The sequence below is a fragment of the Oncorhynchus masou genome, chromosome 17 (genome assembly GCF_036934945.1).
Source record: "Oncorhynchus masou masou isolate Uvic2021 chromosome 17, UVic_Omas_1.1, whole genome shotgun sequence".
In the NCBI taxonomy this organism is placed as follows: Eukaryota; Metazoa; Chordata; class Actinopteri; order Salmoniformes; family Salmonidae; genus Oncorhynchus; species Oncorhynchus masou.
In genome coordinates, this window is record NC_088228.1 from 35,907,581 (window position 1) to 35,932,463 (window position 24,883).

At 42.0% G+C, this 24,883-nt stretch overlaps 1 protein-coding gene across 3 annotated transcripts; it reads left to right on the top strand.

The window, feature by feature from the left end:
* Nucleotides 1–24,249, top strand: LOC135558945 (glutamate decarboxylase 1-like). Of its 3 annotated transcripts, none has more exons than XM_064993189.1 (17): nt 1–94; nt 1,939–2,083; nt 3,938–3,991; nt 10,767–10,919; nt 11,116–11,358; nt 13,678–13,768; nt 19,917–20,029; nt 20,290–20,405; nt 20,533–20,612; nt 20,706–20,760; nt 20,959–21,075; nt 21,156–21,220; nt 21,320–21,398; nt 21,483–21,632; nt 21,801–21,908; nt 22,057–22,149; nt 22,242–24,249. In XM_064993189.1, the coding sequence occupies exons 2-17, from the start codon at nt 2,008–2,010 to the stop codon at nt 22,413–22,415; spliced, it is 1,767 nt and encodes a 588-aa protein (XP_064849261.1). In that variant the 5' UTR covers nt 1–94; nt 1,939–2,007; the 3' UTR covers nt 22,416–24,249. The 3 variants fall into 3 exon arrangements, with proteins under 3 accessions (XP_064849261.1, XP_064849262.1, XP_064849260.1); XM_064993190.1 differs by lacking the exon at nt 1–94 and adding an exon at nt 342–400; XM_064993188.1 differs by lacking the exon at nt 1–94 and adding an exon at nt 448–662.
* The last annotated feature ends 634 nt before the right edge of the window (nt 24,250–24,883 follow it).

Consider the following 24,883-nt stretch of genomic DNA (forward strand, 5'->3'; position numbering starts at 1 on the left):
AATAGGCTAGCACTTGTCCATTTCTCTGTGATAACATTGCATCGATATGCCTAGCCTTCTGAGCAAAACGGAGTCCATCCAAAGTCCATATCTGGTAGGCTACTAGTGTTGGCCAACACAATTTTGTCCATTTTTTTTCCTTTGATTGACAGGTGCCAGTGACGCAAATAAAACCTCCGTTGTTATTTTTGGTCGTGTTGAACATCACCTAGGTTAGTAAGTAGGCTATTGAGGACTTGATTGCAATCAAACTTCCTAAGAGTGACACTTCGTGATTGGGGATCGTAATGAAGCTATGCATTTCGCATGACAATCAAACCTGCTGAAATAAAGTATCCCACTCACAGAAAAGGCGACACGTCAGTGGTCGTGAAGAAGCTTAATTTCGTGCCAGCGGGAGGTAATGCTATGACTCACGTGTGCGTGCGTTAAAGTGGATAAATAGGCGATTCAGGCGCTCAGAAATAATTAAAAAATGACACATTCTTGAGGGAAAAAAGGTCATTCGCACGCTGCTGGATTGAATTTTTCGTACTCCATTGGTATTCCGGTGTCGTTGGCTTTGGACTGTCTTGCGTCTCAGAACGTTGGGTGGATAGAGAACTGTAATTCGGTTCTTTGGTGATAGTTTCTGGACACGACAACCTGTGCACCCGCAGACGGTAAGGTAGCCTATAGTCTCATAGCGCGAGCGCTCTCACGTTTCCGAACAGCCTATATTGTAGTATTGATTTATTTTTCCATAATATAACCGTGAGTTTTTGTTTTTGAATGCTGCACAGCGCTCAACAACTGCTACATTGTTGCGATGCTCATTCTTATTGAAGTCGAAAAAATGATGAGATTGGTTTAGAAAAGCATAAATATTTTTGCAAAAGACCTGTCGCTTGAATGTTCATATTTCCATATCTCTCTCGTTCAAAAGTTTGTAATTAAGAAACAATTAACATGTTTTGAGCAATGGTAGGCTATTGTTATTTATAGTCTATATGAGTAGCACGATTCCATCATTAGCCTAACTATTCCTTATTAACAATGACATTGACTGATGCTGGCTTCGCCGTGGTTATTCAAAGATCATCATAATTAAAAATCGATATGCTATCCATTTTCCAACGGATTTCAGTAGGCTGCCCAATCAATTATACATTTTTCTTACTAAACCAATACTTATTTGACAAAATGTGTCAAATAATTCCATTGACCATCATTGTGGTAGGGTTTTTCGTTTAGCATATTCCTCATTATGAATAGGTCTGTTAAGGATGATTTGTTTGTGGATTAGACCTAGGCCTGTTTATTTGCTTTATTATTGAAGGCACGAAAATCCTTTGTTTTCGTGCTCTTTGATCTAATTAAGTAGACTGAACGGTCTGGTGCTCATCGCTTAGCTCGAGCGCCCAAGACTGATGGCTCTGAGATGGGGATGATTTCGCTTTAACGACCCATAAAAACTTCACTAGGGACAGTTTTTTTTCGTTCGTGTTTATAGGCTAAGGTTAGAATAGCGTAGCCTTACATTTCTGTCAGATTTGCCGACTTTATTTGGGTCCAGTATTGAATGCCGCGATGTTAACGTCCGAATGCATTTCTGCATTTGACAGACTGACCCACGCGCCTGGGTAGGCCGACGTGTGTGGCGCGAGACAAATCTTCTCAAACCGATCACCACTGATTTATCTCCCTTCGATCGGCAAATGCGAGCCATGTTCTAGAATAAATTATCTCCGTCAAAGAGGCAGATAATACAACAAATGATGCATCATCCTCTTCGTATATGGTCACTGCACGGTTAATTAAAGCTCAATTTCATTGGTCAAATTCAGCTAATGTTGCCTATTTTAGGCTATGTAAATAGACAAACTTTCAATCATGAATCCGGTTATTTATTTGTTTAATATTAGCCATATATCTTAACACTTGGCCATTTGTTTTCAGCAACCGATTGGTTATTTTCGTTGATAATCTGATAAGAGTCCCGGAGCGCACGGGAATAACGGAGGACTGATGGCCACGTCTGAACCGACAGCCGCAGGCGGGGACCAGGACCCCAACTCCGCCAATTTACGACCTTCATCCACAAGTAGGTCTCTCTTTCTTCTCATTCCTCTCTCTCCCTCTCCCTACCTCACTCCCTCTCTGCCTGATAAAAACGAGTCTCACTCTGGCTATTTACCGTGTGGGCGACGTCGTTAATCATTCCGGTTAAAAACAGAGCTATCACAACTGCCTGCCGCTGTCTATCGGATCAGCGGCGCGCACTGAGAAACGGACCTCCTGTAATTGCCTCATAGAGCGTCGTTATGTCTTCAGCGCAGGGCATCGGGAAGGAATTATTTTTGGAATAGAAATCACAATTATTTAGAATAAGCCTATCGAATTTCCTTAGGTTATGCCTTTTTTAAATTTGGCCTATCAAATAATGTTTAAAATATTATCGATGTTAAAATAGGCCTAATAACCTAAACACTAAATGTAGGCCTATGCTATTATTTATTGGCAAAAGATATATTCTGAATTTTAGCATTCAAATTCGTGATACATTTTTAAAAATAATTTCAATCATTTACCCCCTCTTAATCTATCCAATGTGTGGTCCTGCATCACTGAGAGAGCTGTTACCAGCGCAATTACGCAGGAAAATGGCTGGTAATTGCAGGCACTCCGTTGCTCGTGATTACGGCTTGCTTTCGTTTTCTATGACATTGGCGAAGTGTACGCGGAGGAGGGATGTCAATGTAATAGAGACCCGCTTCGATAATTTTACCATCGAACACTGAAAGAAGAGGGCATTTAGTAGGTATTACTGAAATTAGCCTTTTAGTCTACCTACTGACAGTTACATTTTAGTTAAGAAAAATCCCAAAACCCGCTTCTCTTTAGACCGAGGCCAAGTCATTTTTGTTTGAGAAAAATGGAAGCCTAGGCCTTGTTAATCAGCCTGAAATTTCAGCCATTAAATCCATTGGCCTAATATGGAAAATTGACTTCATTTGATAGGCAATTTGACAGAGGAAGAATGTGTTTGACAGGTTTTACATAATGCATAACCGTTTCAAAAAGCCTGTGATGTTGTTTATACTCTGCCTGTCTTTCTGCTGCTACTATTGATTGTTGCCATTATCTCGCTGCCACGCTCTGTCTCTCATACATACCTGAGGCGGCCGGTGGTTCCTGTGTGCAAGTGTGTTCGGGCAGCGTTTACCTTGTGCTCTGAGGGACACCTCGAGACGTTCTATCCGGTTCTTAAATCCTAGACAAATAACACCACCATAAGGCTCATATGCATATAGATGTGCCTTGTTACCGTCCCATTGCTTGACTCTGTGTGCTTGTGTTTTATGTTTGGCTATGATGTCATTTTCCATCTGTATGTTCATGCAATATCAAAATACGTAGTCTATAGGTTGTTTTCCCTATGTTGCAGTAGTTCTCCCTATACTGCCTGGTGTGCGCGCGTGTGTGTGTGTGCGTGCGTGTGTGTCCAAACGGCCAGCCAGACATCACCATCTCGCGTCAATCAAAATGCTGTGTTTCACCCAATTAATTTCTGCTCTCCTTCGCGAGCTAATTTCACGGGTGTTTATTTAAAACGTCCCCTTTGCCGGGTGAGTGCCAGTGTGGGCCTCTAATGGCCCATTTTGTTTGGACTGTGTGGATTCGGAACAATTCGAATGTTCAGGAATAGGCTAATAATCGCACTGATCTAAGGTCAGCGCTGCTTTGTTTCCTCCCAATGGGGTTTGAGAAGGGGTGGCGTGAGCTCTAGAGGCTGCTGCTTCTTCTGCATGTGAGTCTGCTTCATGCTTATTCACTCCGTTGTGCCATACACTGCCACCATACGCTTTATAAAAACGAATCCACTGTCACCCAAATCACACTATTCATTATTCCAGAATCGAATTTTCAAACGTTCTCCCCAAACATTCTGTTTTAGACTATGACGCGTGGATGCAAGGATGCACGCGGAAACTGGGGATGAAGATCTGTGGTAAGTTTTAGACCCATGAACCATCAACAACGGCAATCTAATTTGATTCACTGCAATAGCCTACGAGAAACGTTGTCATTTGACTTTGTAGGCATATGAAGCCTCATAGGCCCATCTCCATACCCAGCATAATGATGCTATAATATGCTAATATTAGGGCAAGGCCGTCGCTGACTGTCACTCCACATTCTCATCTCCTAAAGGTCAGTTGGCAATTAGCTTTAGGCCAAGCACGGCGCGCCGGGGTTCCCGCCCCGACCCCGCGAGGCACCCCATGTCCCTTCCTATCCGTATCTCTGCAGTTGGCAAAGGATAGGATACAGGCCTACACTACAGCAAGTAACAATCCGCCTCAGAAATGTAGAAAATGCCTAAACATTGAATATTTGTCGAGATAGAGCTGTCCAATAGGTTTTTAATGCAGAATTAGCTGCTAACATGGTGTGTGCATAAACTAGGGCTATATACTAAATAATACATGTTCTAATTCCAGTTTTGTATTTTATTATCAACGCCTTATTATTTTTTTTAACATTAATTTCCTCGCCTTTCCGTTAGGAGGTGGTAAGGATTTTGGTATCTTTATGCAAAACGTATTTTTTTATATACCTTATAAAATGAGATGTGATGACGTCGAAGAGATGACGTGGGTTTGGTAAATCTGGGAGGTTCCATAAAGCCTCTGTTATGTTAGCCAATCCAGCTAAAACAAGGTGAAACGATTGAATCCAGTATTTTTCCAACAGGAATCTTAGATTACCTTTTTTTCCTGGACCCTGTATATTTAATCTTTTTTCGATTACGTCTATGATTGGTTTGACGTCATCACACATTGAGAAAAAATATATTTCCTTTAAGAAATCCTTCCTACTTTCATTGATTTCAGTCCAACATGTTTTGCTGGCAGGGTTTTGATAATGTCAAGTTAACATTTAATTGCAAAAGTATGCATTGTCCTACCATTGGTTCAATCCAAAAACAAAGAAGAGGATGTCATTAGCCTAAGAATAAATGGGTTTCAGCTCGAGAGTTACGATGCAGAACTATAATTCGTACCGAGGGCCCACATAATTAGGTAACCTGCCCCGTAATGAGGACGCCCCCTGCCGGATAAAATCAACACAATTTAACCTCGTGTATAACCCTGCAAATAACCTTAATAACGAAATCATTTACCGCAATATACGAGGAAACATGTTTATTCAATAAACTGACTGATTCATTTTATAGAGGACATTGCTTAGGCCTTATGAGTAATTTTCAAATGTATGTTCATTATGCATGCACCAGGCCCAATCATTTACCCTCGTTTCTATAATATCCCATTTGGGCTGATAAGGAATCGTTTTGTGCTCGGGGTTGAAATCATTTTTCTTTTGTGGGGAGGAGAAAACTGAAAAAACCCTCTGTGACAACAGTCATCATAAAATTGTGCTGAGTTGTTATATGTTGGCCTATGTCAGTGTTGGATTTACAGGCCGTTATAGTCGTCAACTCCTTCCAGTAAAGATCCTGCGGATGAGAGTGAAGATTAACGGGAACCAACCAGCAGTTGTCGAGGCTGCTGGTCTTATAAAATAATCAGTGCCAATCTGCCATTCAAGATTAGGGGAGTACATTTAAATGAAAGGATCTCTGAAGCTCTGAAACAGAAAAAGGGTTATGTTTCAGAGAGCCTTGTCTCTTAGATATTGAGAGTCTTGTCTGTTCGATAATGCAAAACATTTTAACATCCGATGTTGATAGAATAATTTACTTAAAACTGTATGACGTGAAAATAGATGTTTAAATCCTTCCATAATGACATTTTCTGATGGTAGTCTGCTATAGGTTTTTCTCTAAAATCAATGGGCTATTAATACACACGGACTTTAGTAGAAAATAGACTAGCCTATCCAGAGCCCGTTAAATGTCTCGCATCCGTCATTAACCCCAGTCTGATTCGAATGGGTTGGCTTAAATGCGGAGACACATTTTGGTAGAATCAATTCAGTTGTTCAAATAACTAGGTATCCCCTTTCCCTTCCATAATGTCTCCTCTACACAAACATTTTTGTCTGCCTTTAAGATTTGCTCTATCATGTTTTGTTAACATTACACGAACAATTAATGTTTTATGGCGGAATATAATTGTTGTAGAATCTACTGATTTCACTCGGTGGAACTTGATGTGCACCAGATTCATTCATGTAGAAATTAACTGAGCAAATTTTGCTTGGTCAAAGAGTTTGTCTTTTTAGGGGGCAGAGCTCATTCGATGAATCGTCAGCATGCTTTCCAACTGTACATTTGTACATTTACATTTAGGTAATTTGGCAGACGCTTTTAATCGAGAGCGACTTCAGTCAGTGCATTCAACTAAGGTAGATAAACAACCACATGTTAAAACTAAAAGGTTTATGTAACCGTAACTGATTATGTCGTTGTAGTTAAACGGGTCTGTAGGTTAGTTCAATTGACAGGCTGCAGGCTCAGGAACTGGCAAAGAACTTCATGGTTGAGTAAGGAGCAGATGGGAGCACAAAGCTCCCTACTGACCTCTTCACTGTACCATTGTTAATTGGAAAATAAAACTTTGTAATGTATTGGCGTTTTTTATTTAATTTAGTAGTTATGACAAATGCAACTAAAAAAGAGCTAAAGCTGACACAATTGATTCATAATGTGTTTCCATTAGGTGTAACTACCGTCCGAAAGAATGTGTATCCATTAGGTGTAACTACCTTCCAAAATAATGTATTTCCATTAGGTGTAACTACCTTCCAAAAGAATGTGTTTCCATTAGGTGTAACTACCGTCCGAAAGAAAGTGTTTCCATTAGGTGTAACTACCTTCCAAAAGAATGTGTTTCCATTAGGTGTAACTACCTTCCAAAAGAATGTATTTCCATTAGGTGTAACTACCTTCCAAAAGAATGTGTTTCCATTAGGTGTAACTACCGTCCGAAAGAATGTGTTTCCATTAGGTGTAACTACCGTCCAAAAGAATGTATTTCCATTAGGTGTAACTACCTTCCGAAAGAATGTGTTTCCATTAGGTGTAACTACTGTCCGAAATAATGTGTTTCCATTAGGTGTAACTACCGTCCAAAAGAATGTATTTCCATTAGGTGTAACTACCTTCCAAAATAATGTGTTTCCATTAGGTGTAACTACCGTCCGCAAGAATGTGTTTCCATTAGGTGTAATTACCTTCATTACATTACATTACATTTAAGTCATTTGGCAGACGCTCTTATCCAGAGCGACTTACAAATTGGTGAATTCACCTTATGACATCCAGTGGAACAGCCACTTTACAATAGTGCATCTAAATCATTTAAGGGGGGGGGTGAGAAGGATTACTTTATCCTATCCTAGGTATTCCTTAAAGAGGTGGGGTTTCAGGTGTCTCCGGAAGGTGGTGATTGACTCCGCTGTCCTGGCGTCGTGAGGGAGTTTGTTCCACCATTGGGGGGCCAGAGCAGCGAACAGTTTTGACTGGGCTGAGCGGGAACTGTACTTCCTCAGTGGTAGGGAGGCGAGCAGGCCAGAGGTGGATGAACGCAGTGCCCTTGTTTGGGTGTAGGGCCTGATCAGAGCCTGGAGGTACTGCGGTGCCGTTCCCCTCACAGCTCCGTAGGCAAGCACCATGGTCTTGTAGCGGATGCGAGCTTCAACTGGAAGCCAGTGGAGAGAGCGGAGGAGCGGGGTGACGTGAGAGAACTTGGGAAGGTTGAACACCAGACGGGCTGCGGCGTTCTGGATGAGTTGTAGGGGTTTAATGGCACAGGCAGGGAGCCCAGCCAACAGCGAGTTGCAGTAATCCAGACGGGAGATGACAAGTGCCTGGATTAGGACCTGCGCCGCTTCCTGTGTGAGGCAGGGTCGTACTCTGCGGATGTTGTAGAGCATGAACCTACAGGAACGGGTCACCGCCTTGATGTTAGTTGAGAACGACAGGGTGTTGTCCAGGATCTCGCCAAGGTTCTTAGCGCTCTGGGAGGAGGACACAATGGAGTTGTCAACCGTGATGGCGAGATCATGGAACGGGCAGTCCTTCCCCGGGAGGAAGAGCAGCTCCGTCTTGCCGAGGTTCAGCTTGAGGTGGTGATCCGTCATCCACACTGATATGTCTGCCAGACATGCAGAGATGCGATTCGCCACCTGGTCATCAGAAGGGGGAAAGGAGAAGATTAATTGTGTGTCGTCTGCATAATAATGATAGGAGAGACCATGTGAGGTTATGACAGAGCCAAGTGACTTGGTGTATAGCGAGAATAGGAGAGGGCCTAGAACAGAGCCCTGGGGGACACCAGTGGTGAGAGCGCGTGACGAGGAGACAGATTCTTGCCACGCCACCTGGTAGGAGCGACCTGTCAGGTAGGACGCAATCCAAGCGTGGGCCGCGCCGGAGATGCCCAACTCGATGCCCAAAATAATGTGTTTCCATTAGGTGTAACTACCTTCCAAAAGAATGTGTTTCCATTAGGTGTAACTACCTTCCAAAAGAATGTGTTTCCATTAGGTGTAACTACCTTCCAAAAGAATGTGTTTCCATTAGGTGTAACTACCTTCCAAAAGAATGTGTTTCCATTAGGTGTGACTACTGTCCAAAATAACCTGTTTCCATTGGGTGTAACTACTGTCCAAAACAACCTGCTTCCATTAGCTGTAACTACTGTCCAAAACAACCTGCTTCCATTGGGTGTGACTACTGGCCAAAATAATCAGCTTCCATTACGTGTAACTACTGTCCAAAATAATGTGTTCCCATTAGGTGTAACTACTGTCCCAAATAACCTGCTTCCATTAGGTTTGACTACTGTCCAAAATAACCTGTTTCCATTAGGTGTAACTACTGTCCAAAACAACCAGCTTCCATTAGCTGTAACTACTGTCCAAAACAACCTGCTTCCACTAGGTGTGACTACTGGCCAAAATAATCAGCTTCCATTACATGTAACTACTGTCCAAAATAATGTGTTTCCATTAGGTGTAACTACTGTCCCAAATAACCTGCTTCCATTAGGGGTGACTACGAGTCAAAATAATCAGCTTCCATTAGGTGTAACTACTATCCAAAACAACCTGTTTCCATTAGGTGTAACTACTGTCCCAAATAACCTGCTTCCATTAGGTGTAACAATTGTCCAAAATAACCTGTTTCCATTAGATTTGACAAATGCCCAAAATAGCCTGTTTCCATTAGGTGTAAATACTGTCCAAAATAACATGTTGCCATTAGGTATACCTACTGTCCAAAATAGCCTACTTCCATTAGGTGTAACTACTGTACAAAACAACCTGCTTCCATTAGGTATGACTACTGTCCAAAATAACATGCTTCCATTAGGTGTAACAATTTTGCAAAATAACCTGTTTCCATTAGGTGTAACAATTGTGCAAAAAAACTGTTTCCATTAGGTGTAACTGCAAGCCAAATAATATGTTTCATTTAGGTGTATCTACTGTTCAAAATAACCTGTTTCCATTAGGTGTAACTACTGTCCAAAATAACCTGCTTCCATTAGGCGTGACTCCTGTCCCAAATAACCTGTTTCGATTAGGTTTGACAATAGTCAAGAAATAACCTGTTTCCATTAGGTGTGCCTACTGTCCACAATAACATGCCTGCTTCCATTAAGTGTAACAACTGTCCAAAACAACCTGCTTCCATTAGGTGTGACTACTGTCAAAAAGATCCAGTTTCCATTAGGTGTACCTACTGTCCAAAATAACATGTTTCCATTAAGTGTATCTACTGTTCAAAAGAACCTGTTTCCATTAGGTTTGACAATAGTCCACCATAACCTGTTTCCATTCAGTTTGACAAATGTCCAAAGTAACCTTTTTCCATTTGGAGTAAATAATGTCCAAAACAACCTGCTTCCATTAGGTGTGACTTCTGGCCAAAACAACCTGTTTCCATTAGGTGTACCTACTGTCTAAAATAGCCTGCTTCCATTAGGTTTGACAATTGTCAAAAATAACCTGTTTCCATTAGGTGTAAATACTGTCCATAAAAACCTGTTTCCATTAAGTGTACCCACTATCCAAAACGACATGCTTCCATTAGGTGTAACAATTGTCCAACAAAACCTATTTCCATTAGGTGTAACTACTGTCAAAAATAACCTGTTTCCATTAGGTGTAAATACTATCCATAATAACCCGTTTCTATTAGGTGTACCGACTATCCAAAATGACCTGCTTCCATTAGGTGTAACAATTGTCCAACAAAACCTGGTTCCATTAGGTGTAACTACTGTCCAAAATAACCTGTTTCTGTTAGGTGTAACTACTGTCCAAAAAAAACTTTTTACAGCATGGCTGGGTTATGGGTTGATGTCACTGTGCAGGGTCTGGCAGGGCACCCATGCAAGCACACACACACACACACACACACACACACACACACACACACACACACACACACACACACACACACACACACACACACACACACACACACACACACACACACACACACACACACACACACACACACACACACACACACACACACACACACACACATACACAGACACACACAGGCAACCCTCATCCATACATTGGTCCATAACCCTCCTGCTGTATGGGGATTACCACCCGGGTATATAAGCGCTGTCTGAGAAAGGACACCACAAAGACCTGTGTTGCATTTGTAACTGATAACAAGGATAGATAAAACTCAGGTCTTTGAATAAAAGTCATTATCAAGTTATTTATCTGTATGTTGGGCAGTGTTAACCAAGCGTGTTCCCCCACTCATGCTGCTCCGTGCAACACCATAGGGTTCCTGCAGAAGAATAACAGTCTAGGGGAGGAAGGCCGGCTCGCAGGCTCGCTCTCAGAACGCCAGAAGAACCTGTTCTCTTGTGTCAACAGCGACCAGGATGCGCGCTTCTGCCGCACTGAGACCGATTTCTCCAACATGTTTGCGAGAGGTAAGCGAAGTTTATTCTTGCCAGACATTCAATATAGGCCTACTCTTTTTTTATCTTTCATGTAGTGAACGCTGGTCTAGACCTACAATGTTGCTAGTTTGTTATAGCCGTTACAGGCCCACTTATCTATGAGGGAATCCAGCCTCTACATACATTTGTTTTCATTTTGTAAATGCTTTCCCCCAAATTCTTCTAGATTTACTTCCCGCCAAAAATGGAGAAGAGGCCACTATGCAGTTCTTATTGGAACTTGTGGACATCCTCACCAACTACGTCAGGAAGTCGTTTGACCGTTCCACCAAGGTTCTGGACTTCCACCATCCGCATCAGCTGCTCGAGGGCATGGAGGGCTTCAACCTCGAGCTCTCTGACCAGCCAGAGTCCCTTGAGCAGATCCTTGTGGACTGCAGGGACACGCTCAAGTACGGCGTGCGAACAGGTACATATTGTACAACATAGACCACTAAACTAGCCACAACATAATTACGTGAAATATGTTACAAGTTTTAGACCAGATGTTTGCTTTTCATGCTTTTGGGACAGTTTTTTGTGTGTATAACTTTTTTATTCTTTTTTTATTTCTTATAAAAGCAGTTTTCTCTCATAAAGCCAGGCAGACTAAAAGCTTTTCATTGGAAAAAGCCTTAACTTATACAGCTAATTAAGATAGGCTGTTGTTTCTCTCCTTCGTTAATTGGAAATTAGATTAGAAACAAAAGACGGTCAATTCTGCTCTTTAAGCTACATTCCAATCCAAAACAAACAAGATTGCTGTAAGCTTAAATGGTTAGGTTATATGAAACTAAACCAACCTATATAGTAGGACTATGGCCTATAATATGTTTATATTGTATAGGCTCTCTGGAAGTGTTTAATAATGCACTGTTTTATTGAACATATTGCATGTCATGTTTTTCACAGTAATTAGTGCATTGGGCTACAATATGTTTTTATCTTTGTCACGGTCATCTGCTCGTGTTCACACCACATGAGCAAAATGGAATTCTACACAAAACCATAAGCTGTTCCCTCGATAGGCTACAACCAATCACAATGACGGGTTATTATTCCCCTGGTAATTCCGTTGACAACCTCTTCTCCTTCTCTCTTCTTATTAAACCAAGTACCGCCGGCAGGGATGCAAGCCTGCATGTGCTTTTTACAAGCTGTTAGGAACAACAACAGTCAAGCTGTCCCTTGGGTTTTCCTTCCTAAAAACCTTTAGCTTAATTCATTTATCATTTTCACACACAAAGTGATGATAGCTAAGAAAAAATTGTCTGTGCTAATTAGCCTACCTCAGTTGATTCCCATGCCTTCAGTCCACTGACTCTCTGTCCACGGTGCTGCACTATGCCAACAGAGTGGGAGCAAATCCACTTTGCCTTTCATATCTCCAATATTGCGCTCTTCAGCCAGTCAGTCAGTCATTCAGTCAGTCCGTCTAGGGGGCTACATGACATACAGTTGAAGTTGGAGGTTTGCATACACCTTAGCCAAATACATTTAAACTCAGTTTTTCACAATTCTGACATTTGGTCCTAGTAAAAGTTCCCTGTCTTAGGTCAGATAGGATTACCACTGTATTTTAAGAATGTGAAATGTCAGAATAATTGTAGAGAGAATGATTTATTTCAGCTTTTATTTCTTCCATCACATTCCCAGTGGGTCAGAAGTTTACATACACTCAATTAGTATTTGGTAGCATTGCCTTCAAATTGTTTAACTTGGGTCAAACGTTTCAGGTAGCCTTCCACAAGCTTCCCACAATAAGTTGGGTGAATTTTGGCCCATTCCTCTTGACAGAGCTGGTGTAAGTGAGTCAGGTTTGTAGGCCTCATTGCTCGCACATGCTTTTTCAGTTCTGCCTACACATTTTCTATAGGATTGAGGTCAGGGCTTTGTGATGGCCACTCCAATACCTTGACTTTGTTGTTCTTAAGCCATTTTGCCACAACTTTGGAAGTATACTTGGGGTCATTGAGACCAAGCTTTAACTTCCTGACTGATGTCTTGAGATGTTACTTCAATATATCCACATACTTTTCCTTTCCTCATGATGCCATCTATTTTGTGAAGTGCACCAGTCCCTCCTGCAGCAAAGCACCCCACAACATGTTGCTGCCATCCCCGTGTTTCACGGTTGGGATGGTGTTCTTTGGCTTGCAATCCTCCCCCTTTTTCCTCCAAAGATAATGATGGTCATTATGACCAAACAGTTCTATTTTTGTTTCATCAGACCAGAAGACATTTCTCCAAAAAGTACAATCTTTGTCCCCATATGCAGTTGCAAACCGTAGTCTGGCTTATGTAAACTTCCTACTTCAACTGTAAATACAACAGTGGTAGCCCAGTGATGATGATTGTTGTTTGTTGAATATCTTTCAAACTTAAACTTCAAGCTTTGTGAGCATCTTTATGTGAACTCAGACAACGTGGTTGTCATGCAACCTTGTTATCAGCACCTCCAAGGCAAATGTTTCACTGCGGCCCCGGTCACAATAGGAATACAGAGAAGAGTGAATGTGTTTGGTTTTTTTTCCGTTTTAACTTAAAGTGGTTCCTTTTAATAGCTGGAAAGAGCACACACACTGTTTCAGCCCCCCAGGGTGAAGAAAACACGGTGTGTTTTTATAAGGTTATTGAAACCATCCAGGCAAATATTCCACTACGTTCTTTTGTTTCTTTAGGAACCTTTATTTAATCCAGGAAGTCCCTTTGAGATAGAATCTCTCATCTCTCTCTCTTTGTGTCCCAGGTCATCCGCGGTTCTTCAACCAACTCTCTACTGGGCTGGACATCATTGGGCTGGCTGGAGAGTGGCTCACCTCTACAGCCAACACAAACATGTGAGACATACAATGCTGTTTTTGTGTGTGTGTATGTGTGTCTGTGTGTGTGCATGTGATGTGGACATCACAGTGCTGGCTAGCCAATGTTTACTGGAAAGCCCCAGTGGGTTGTGATTGACATTTAAAGGATTTCCGCCATGTAGCAAAAAATATAATAAAATCATTATTTTTCAGGAAGTGTGGTTCCCCTCAGACCTGCTCAGTTACAGAATCGGAATTGGAAATCTTTAACCTCGGGGGTTAAACGAAGGCCAAGGCATCTGATTGGTCAGGTCAAAGGTGTTTAAAATTAAGTTCATATAAGATCGTTGTATACAATTTTGGTTTTGACCTGACTGATGGTGGCACTGTACCAACCGTGTATCGAACAGTAGGCAGGAATACTGTACAACTTTTATTTTTACCGCTCTAATTAAGTTGGTAGCCAGTTTATAATAGCATTAAGGCTGCTCTGGGGTTTGTGATAAATGGCAGATGTACCACGGCTAAGGGTTGTGTCCAGGCACTGCGCGTTGCATCATGCATAAGAACGGCCCTTAGCCGTGGTATATTGGCCATATACCACACCTCCTCAGGCCTTATTGCTTAATTATGAACTGGGTGGTTTGAGCCCTGAATGCTGATTGGCTGACAGCCATGGTAAATATCGAGATTTCTTTTATTTGACCTCTATTTAATTAGGCAAGTCAGTTAAGAACACATTTTTATTTTCAATGACAGCCTAGGAACAGTGGGTTAACTGCCATGTTCAGGGGAAGTCGTGACTAAGAACAGCCCTTAGCTGTGGTATATTGGCCATATATCATCACACCCCCCCCCCCCGGCCTTATTGCTTAATTAGAACACAGGATTTTGAGAGACCAGACATGTTCATTAATGGTAATAAAACAAGAACAATTCAAGATCAGAGTTTGATAGTAACGGAACTAGATTGAAAAGAAGAGATGCTTCACTTCTTTCTTAAACATTAGCTTAGGCAATCACCCTGCTTGGAAAACTCCATCTCATCTCTCGGTTGGAAGCTTGGAACCATGCCGAGAGAGAGAGACTCAGAGAGCAGGGACACAAAATTGTGATACACACTGCACACTGCACACTACACACACACACACACACACACACACACACACACACACACACACACACACACACACACACACACACACACACACACACACACACACACACACACACACACACACACACACACACACACACACACACACACACACACCAGTTCAGCCTGGCCCAGATTCGGGAGATAGTGTTAACGCCCCATTGACTGCAGGCTCATTGTGAGCTGGTCTTAGCAGATAGCCCAGCTGGGCCCCACACACAATGGCCGCCCGGCGGCACTGAAAACCCTGTCACACTCAGCGACTGACTGCCCCGGCTCCCTGTGGAGGACTCATTCTGGCTCTATTGTCCCTGTAGATAAAGACTGATTTTCCTTTGCACTTGCACACACAGACACACACACTCACACACTCACACACACATGCACACAACTGACACAATGGTGCTCAGAGTCACTTAGGAGGTCTGGTTTGGGGATAATATGAGGGCATTTAGGGGCTGTCCCATAGGACAGGCAGGTGACTGAAGGGTAATTTTCACCCTGAAAAGACCAATGATTGGCTGTGATTGTGATAATGATCGCCATTATAGATATTATTGCCCGAGATGAGGAAAAAGTATTATCCTTTGTGCTCAGCTGAAATCGGCAGATTTGTCAAAATATTCTGTCTTCCTTATATAAGATTATGCTCTGCTTGTAAGTAAGGTAAATAGGATGTTTTAACAGTGACATTTTGTAACATGGTTACAACATTTAGTCTGTGATTTTCTGAGTCATTGAACCCTTTAGTATATATATATATATACACACACACACACACACACACACACACACACACACACACACACACACACACACACACACACACACACACACACACACACACACACACACACACACACACACACACACACACACACACACACACACACACACACACACACAACCAGTCAAAAGTTTGTACACACCTACTCATTCCAGGATTTTACTTTATTTTTACTATTTCCTACATTGTAGAATAGTAGTGAAGACATCACAACTATGAAATAACACATATGGATTATTTTAGTAACCAAAAACAAGAAATTTGAGATTCTTCAAAGTAGCCTGGGATTCTCTCAACCAGCTTCATGAGGTAGTCACCTAGAATTCATTTAAATTAACAGGTGTGCCTTGTTGAAAGTTAATTTGTGGAACGTCTTTCCTTCTTAATGCGTTTGAGCCAATCAGTTGTGTTGTGACAAGGTAGGGGTGGTATACAGAAGATAGCCCTATTTGGTAATCAGCTCAAATAAGCAAAGAGAAACCACAGTCCATCATTACTTTAAGACACGAAGGTCAGTCAAATTTCAAGAACTTTCTTCAAGTGCAGTCGCAAAACCATCCAGCGCTGTAATGAACCGTAATGTAATGGACCGCCACAGGAAAGGAAGACCCTGAGTTACCTCTGCTGCAGAGGAAAAGTTCATTTGAGTTAACTGCCCCTCAGATTGCAGCCCAAATAAATGCTTCACAGAGTTCAAGTAACAGACACATCTCAACATCAACTGTGCATATGAGACTGCGTGAATAAGCCCTTCATGGTTGAATTGCTGAAAAGAAACCCCTACTAAAGGACAGAAATAATAAGAAGAGACTTGCTTGGCCAAGAAACACGAGCAATGGACATCAGACCGGTGGAAATCTGTCCTTTGGTCTGATGAGTCCATTTTGGAGATTTTTGGTCCAACTATCTTGTCTTTGTGAGACGTGGTTTGCACTGTGAAGCATGGAGGAGGAGGTGTGATGTGTGGGGTGCTTGCTGGTGACGCTGTTGTGATTTATTTAGAATTCAACACTTTTTTGGTTACTACATGATTCCATATGTGTTATTTCATAGTTTTGATGTCTTCACTATTATTATACAATGCAGAAAATAGTGAAAATAAAGAAAATCCCTTGAATGATAAGGTTTGTCCAAACTTTTGACTGGTACTATATATATATATATATATTGCCTGCTAATATTGTACAATCTGTATGTCGCTTCATTGTCCTGGGCTATTCATCATAAAAAACAACAACAAAGCCCCGGGTCCTATGATTTCTTAATCCGGCCGTGTGTGTGTGTGTGTGTGTGTGTGTGTGTGTGTGTGTGTGTGTGTGTGCGTCTGTGTCTGTCTGTCTGTCTGTCTGTCTGTCTGTCTGTCTGTGTCTGTCTATCTGTCTGTCTGGTGTGTAATTAGGGCCCATCAGTCATAATCTCTGCTGGTGTATTGACTGGCACCTAATGTTCTAATCAAACTCTCCCCAGGATGGCTGTTACAGACAGAATAAATGCACATTAATTATAGGGCTGCTGCCTAGATTTATCTCTCTCGCTCTCTCTCTCTCTCTCTCTCCCTCTCTGTTCTCTCGCTCTCATTCTCATTTCCTCTCCCTTTACTTTTCTCACCCTCCTTCCTCCTTCTTCTTGGGGCGGCAGGTAGCCTAGTGGTTAGAGCGTTGGGCCAGTAACTGAAAGGTTGCTAGATTGAATCCCTGAGCTGACAGGGTGAAAATCTGTCATTCTGCCCCTGAACAAGGCAGTTAACCTATTGTTCCTAGGCCGTCATTGTAAATAAGAATTTGTTCTTAACTGGCTTGCCTAGTAAAATAAAGGTTTTCTTTAAAAAAAGCTATCTTCCCCCTACTATCCTCTTTGCCACAAATGTCTTCCATTCCCCTCGTGGTCATGTCTTATTCCCCTTCCCCTCCCTCTTCCTCCCCTCTTCTGTGTGTATTTGTGTGTCTGTCAGTGCGGCTCCCCTGACCCCAGATGATGAGGGGAGGCCTGTGAAGGGTAGAAGGGGGGTTGTGTGTGTGTTGTGTAACTGGCCTTGTTACACAGTAGTGGTGCTTTCCCAATGAGATTTACCCCCAAAACTACTGGGCAGCTAATGTTCTCGTGTTTCCATCAGGAGTGTGACACTAAAGACTTGTGACGAGCAGAATCAACAGCCTTTGCATCATTCGAGACTTTTGCTTTTGTGAGAAGGTGTCAAAGTTTACAGTTAGCCATTGTTATGTAAATGCTAGCTGAAATATACCACGGGCCTTGCCTTGGCTCCAATTTAGTCCGCCAGAGCTATGGCAGAGTGAAACACGGGTGCCGTAGGTGGAGGGGTGAGGGAGGCGGGGAAGGAAGGGGAAGGATGTGGGGAGGTCAGGCATCAGAGGTACATAGCCTTAGGGCCACAAAATTCACACAACCCAACCCAGAGTCGCTTACAAATGTCATAGATAATTTCAGTCAACCAGAGATGTTGCCCTCTCTTTCTGAAATGATCAAATCACAACATCTCAGCCAGGGTGGGGCTCAATTTAGAATGTTTGAATTGACTCCCATTAAACTCATTGAAATTTGAATTGAATTGGCCACTCCCGACAGGATGTAGAATTTTAACTTGAATAACAGGAAGTATAATTCAATTCAGTGCATTTCAAATAAATTCCACTCAGTCATAGAACATGAGAATTTCATTGAATCTTAAAGGTCACACTTCCAGATACCAAAGAATATATCACTTTCCTCTGGAAACAATGCTCATATACCTTTTAACCTTAGTGGTTAGAATAGACTATTCTTTTCCCCCCAACCATTTCATTTATTTGCTTCTTTTTGAAGGCTTCAGGGTCAACTTGAGGGTTAAACTAATGCATTCTGGGAAATGTTGTATTTTCCCCATATTGAAAAATGTAAGTGATTAATTAAATATAATAACTTAGTATATTCGTTATCACAGGAGGTTGGTGGCACCTTAATTGGGGAGGGCAGACTTGTGATTATCGCTGGTGAAATGGTATCAAATACATCCAATACATGGTTTCCATGTGTTTGATGCCATTCTATTAGCTCCGTTCCAGACATTATTATGAGCCATCCTCCCCTCAGCAGCCTCCACTGATTCGCATACAGGTTTTGTCTTCCTTGACCATCCATTTCAAGATTAATTTCAATTTTTTTCAACAATATTCTATATGCATGTATATAACGACCTATTTGATGTTTTATGTACAAGATGTATATTTGTATAGACTGCACCTAATGTTGAATAGAAGAGGCATTTGAATTTCATTGAGTTTCACTGAATTCAATTATTTTATCCATTGATTCAAATTTGAATTGTGATACTGAATCCTGTTTACTACTTCAATTCAAATGTAATTCAAATTCAAGAATTGAATTGGAATTTGAGGCATTCTCAATTCAATTATGAAATGAGTCAAACCCTGATCTCAATATTCAATAGAGATTGAAACAAAAGCCTCTCTGTTGTCATCTCTGTCTCCTCTCTCCCTCTCCCTCTGTCTCTACATCTGCATCTTGTCTTCCCTTTCCTCTCCATTCCATTGGTTCCACACCTGTGCCCCCCTTCTCTCTCCTTCACTCTCTCATTCATTCTCTTTTTCTCTTCCTCCACTCTGAAGCAGGAAATAGATTTGGGGCTAAAGCCTTCTTATCTCTCCCCAACACAAGCCCCCCCCCACCCACACACACACACACACACACACACACACACACACACACACACACACACACACACACACACACACACACACCCTTCAGCCAGTCGCATCAAAAGCCTCTGTTGTGATTGACAGAATTGACAGATAACCATCAGAGCTTTGTGTGCTTTAATTAAACGCTGACTGATACTTTAAAAGGATTTGAATATGAATGTCTGCTCCCTGTCTCATATCAGGCGAATTTTAATTAGTTCAACTCTGTCAGCAAAATTTGCTTGTGTGCGTAAATGTGTGTGTGTGTGTGTGAGGCTAATTTAATGGAACTTTGAGTCCATAGGGTTGTCTTGCAGTTCTAGCAGTAGCTCTGAGTCCTCAGCTCAGTTTAGCCGTGCAAAAATAACATCCTTGAATATGTTTAACTTTTGTTCACCGGAAGGAGTCTTTGCTGGGACGTAGGAAAAGGGTCAAAGGTCTATGTGACCTAAATATTTTAAGTGAAATGTTGCAATAAATATTGTTTTGAGTGAATCGATAGTTGTATGAATTGATTGATTGGTGTATTAATATATTGACCGTCAGGTTCACCTATGAGATCGCTCCAGTGTTTGTCCTGATGGAGCAGCTGACGCTGAAGAAGATGAGAGAGATTATTGGCTGGCCCTCAGGAGAGGGGGACGGAATATTCTCACCAGGTATGTAGAATATGGCATGTGTGTGTGTGCAGGCATATAGTATCTGAGTCCGTTATGTGTGTTACTGCATGTCCAATACTGTTTGATATCTTTTCAATATAGAAGTGATCATGTACAACAGGACTGGATACCTTTTATTGTCCTGTCATGTGGAAATGTATCATTGGATTGTGCCAAAATCAGGTGGTCATGTCTGCCTGTATTGGACTAGCTGCTGTCCATGGTCCTGTTCTGACCAGTCATTCTCTCTCTGTCCACAGGGGGTGCCATCTCTAACATGTACAGTGTGATGATCGCTCGCTACAAGTACTTCCCTGAGGTTAAGACCAAGGGCATGTCTGCCGCTCCCCGTCTGGTGCTTTTCACATCAGAACATGTACGTCACACGCACACACACGCACACACACATGCACACTCACAAGCAAAAACACACTCTGAAGAAATCCTCAATAGTGTTGGTTTTTAAATTGTTTAAGTTCCTGTATTTTCCTGTAATCCCACAGAGCCACTACTCTATCAAGAAGGCAGGGGCAGCTCTGGGCTTTGGCTCAGAGAACGTGGTCCTGCTGAGCACAGATGAGAGGTACGCTATAGCTACACACAAAGGTCGCACCTGACCCACTGTAGATATACATTAAGATAGATCAGCTGGTTCTCTGTTCCTGTTCTTTCTCAGGGGGAGAGTTATTCCTGCTGATCTAGAAGCTAAGATCCTCGATGTCAAGCAGAAGGTGATTCTCTCTCTCCTTCCCTCTGTCTCTGTATAACTCTCTCTCCCTGTCTGTCTCTCTCTCTGTCGTTTCCTCTGTCTCTCTATCTCTTTTTGTCTCTGTCTGTATGTCCGTCTCTTTCTCTCTCTCTTTCTCTCTCTGTTTCTTACATGAAGGGTTATGTCACTTTGTGACTCCTGTGATACTGTGTTCCTCCAGGGTTATCATCCACTGTTTGTGAACGCTACAGCTGGTTCCACTGTTTACGGAGCATTTGACCCCATCAATGAGATCGCTGACATCTGCGAGAAATACAACATGTGGTTGCACGTAGACGTGAGTACAGTGTGTTTGTGTGTTTGGGGACAATATTGTTTTTTCCTATTGTTCTATTGGTGCGTGTGTTCTTTCTCCAGGGTGCATGGGGAGGTGGTCTCCTCATGTCCAGGAAGCATCGCCATAAGTTCAGTGGTGTTGAGAGGTACTGACACACACACAAACACACACACACACACACACACACACACACATTCCTTAATTCACACTACAAACACGGTAACGACTGCTGTTCCTCTTTTAGGGCTAACTCTGTCACGTGGAATCCTCACAAGATGATGGGAGTGCCTCTACAGTGCTCCGCCATCCTGGTCAGAGAGAAGGTGAGGACAAACACACACGCGCACACACACACACACAGTGAGACACTCTCGCTCTCTATATAACCCTGTTCTTTCTCTCTTTAGGGTATTCTGGCGGGCTGTAACTCGATGTGCGCAGGGTACCTGTTCCAGCCTGATAAACAGTATGATGTCAGCTATGACACGGGTGACAAAGCCATCCAGTGTGGGCGCCACGTTGACATCTTTAAGTTCTGGCTCATGTGGAAGGCCAAGGTGAGTCAATGTTACATGAATCTAGTATTTGGTCATATCCAGGCTTCTAATTACATATAGACCCCAATGGGGTTTCAACACTTATAGGAATGTCCTGCTGTCCCCAGCCAGCACCTCTGTATTTTCAGCTCTTATTAATCATTGTAATATTTATATTTTTATCCGCAGGGCACCATAGGATTTGAGCAGCACATTGACAAGTGTCTGGACCTGTCTCAGTACCTCTACGACAAGATCAGAAACAGAGAGGGATACGAGATGGTGTTTGATGGAGTGGTAAGCAACTGACCTAGTTTTTCCTTTCCTCCCTCAGTCATCCCCCCCTTCCTTCCACAGCCGCAGGAAGTAGGGGTGCTGAAAAAATGAATAAAACAAATCCTTAATTAAGGTCAAAATATTCTAAATGTGTGTCTTCTCTCCGTAGCCCCAGCACACCAATGTATGTTTCTGGTACATTCCACCCAGCCTGAGAGGCATGGAACACAACAGCAAAGAGTATCGAGAGAAACTTCACAAGGTAATTGTTGTACCGTCTTCTATCTTTTCAAATGTTCCAGACACGTTATTCCAGTATTCTAAAATATGTTCTATTCCCCTCCCATCCTCCAGGTGGCGCCCACTATCAAAGCAATGATGATGGAGTCTGGTACGACCATGGTGGGCTACCAGCCTCAGGGCCAGAAGGTCAACTTCTTCCGCATGGTCATCTCCAACCCTGCAGCCCTCCAGTCAGACATCGACTTCCTTATTGACGAGATCGAGAGGCTGGGGCGTGACCTGTAGATAGCACCAACACAGTAGCCAGAGGCCGGAACTGCAGTTTTCAATGTTTTACCTGTGACCACACTAATCGGGCTCTGAGAGAATTTTGGAGCTGTTCTTGATTTGTCCTAAACAATTCTCTCTGAAGGTAGGATGTGTAAACCACAGCTTTTATGGCATGATGGGTACACACTCCAATACTAAAGTTTGACTAATGTTTGTATGTGTGTGTTTGTAGTAGAGTACTGTGTTGTGTGTGTGTGTTCAAGTCCGTAAAGCAGTTATTTGTCTGTGTTGCACAGTAGATTAGGTAGATTAAATGATGTAAGGTAAGGTAACACAGGGAAACCCTCTACATCGGTGTGTGTGTGTATGCGTGTGTGTGTGTGTGAAAACAAAGAAATGCCTGAGAGCACATATAGTATACAATATACTATGATATATGAATATTATGATATACACAATGCATCACTTGCACTCAGCATATATATAATTCTAGAGATAGATGCACCAACCCTTTCTCCTAGCGTTAAACCTTGACCTCCAGTGTGTGTTTCGTGGAGAAGGTGTGTGTGTGTAACAGTGTATGTACCCCATGCTGTAACCTAATGCTGTATTGACCTTTAAACTATGCCCTTAATGTTGACTATTGGCTGAAAATGCCCCTAGTTACTGTTCAAGTGTCAGTATTATGTTTTTCTCCCTAATGGTTAATATTATTAATTTTAGGTATTGGGGAGGGTAAGCTGATCCTGGATCTGTGTCTAAAGGCAAATTCTACTTGCAGAGTGTAAAACACTGGCTCCTGGCCTGTGTGGAACAAGCAAACAGTATGTCATTTTTGAAGATGTTTAAATACTAATATGATAACTATAAATAGATATAAAGTTAAAATATGAATTATGTATGACATTACCAGTGTTTCAAAAGTCAAGTATTTTCCTCCATTTGTAAATGTATATTTTATGTATATTCTATAGCCTCTATGTAATCTGTATGCTTTGATTAATAATGCTATTTGTCAATGATATATTATATTATAGTGAATATGTGAGCCAAAGAAAGTGAATCGGGAACATACAGCAATCCACAGCCCTTTAGATAGCAGAAATACACTAAATCACATGTAAGATATCCTAAATATGTTACTTAATTGCCCTGATCCCCAGTGCAATCGGTATATTGTGTATCTGTGATTGTGTCGCTCTGACTGAATGTTGTGCAGTGATCCGATTGACTGTATGATACTTAATTATTATAAGATTATAAGGAGATTATACATCTATTCATTTGCCAAGACCCATATATATATATATATGGTATCGATGGTGTCATTTGAGAAGCAGCCTTACCGGCTTTTTGGTGTCAACTCTGGTGTTAACGTGTCAGTCCTTCGTCTAGCAAGAAGCACAAGGCTATCGAGAGGGGAATGTACTCTTCAAAGACGGAGAGAAAGAGGATTGTTCCTGTCTGACTGAAATATAAGTGGAAAAATGTAATATACTTGCTTATGTATGTATTATGTTCCATATTTCCTGTACCCTCAGTGTTTTGGGAACTCTTTGGAAAATCTAAGAGTTTCAGTTAGTGTCACAGTAATATCCTTCTTTATTTCTTCCATTTTAAATGGATGTGTATTGCAGTATTTTAAGAATGATGTGATTAGAGAAATATAATTAATTTCTTAATGGTATGTAGGGACCAGCTAAGTAAACTGCACAGTGACCTGAACCATGTGACCAATCTTAATGTGTATGAAGCCGTAGTGGGAGAATTGTCTTTAGGAAGGTACCGTAGGCACTTTAACTCACAATCATGCAACGTGCAGCTACAATAAAGTCTATTAAGAAACAGAGTGGGTCTTATTGTTTCAACTGTTACTGGTAGGATAGGAGTGTGAAGACAGTACCTGTCGGATAGGAGTGTGAAGACAGCACCAGTCGGATAGGAGTGTGAAGACAGTACCTGTCGGATAGGAGTGTGAAGACAGTACCTGTCGGAAAGGAGTGTGTAGAAAACAGTACCTGTCAGATAGGAGTGTGTAGAAGACAGTACCTGTCGGATAGGAGTGTGTAGAAGACAGTACCTGTCGGATAGGAGTGTGTAGAAGACTGTACCTGACAGATAGGTGTGTGTAGAAGACAGTACCTGTCGGATAGGAGTGTGAAGACAGTACCTGTCGGATAGGAGTGTGAAGACAGTACCTGTCGGATAGGAGTGTGTAGAAAACAGTACCTGTCAGATAGGAGTGTGAAGACAGTACCTGTCAGATAGGAGTGTGAAGACACAGTACCTGTCGGATAGGAGTGTGTAGAAAACAGTACCTGTCAGATAGGAGTGTGTAGAAGACAGTACCTGTAGGATAGGAGTGTGTAGAAGACAGTACCTGTCAGATAGGAGTGTGTAGAAGACTGTACCTGTAGGATAGGAGTGTGTAGAAGACAGTACCTGTCAGATAGGAGTGTGTAGAAGACTGTACCTGTAGGATA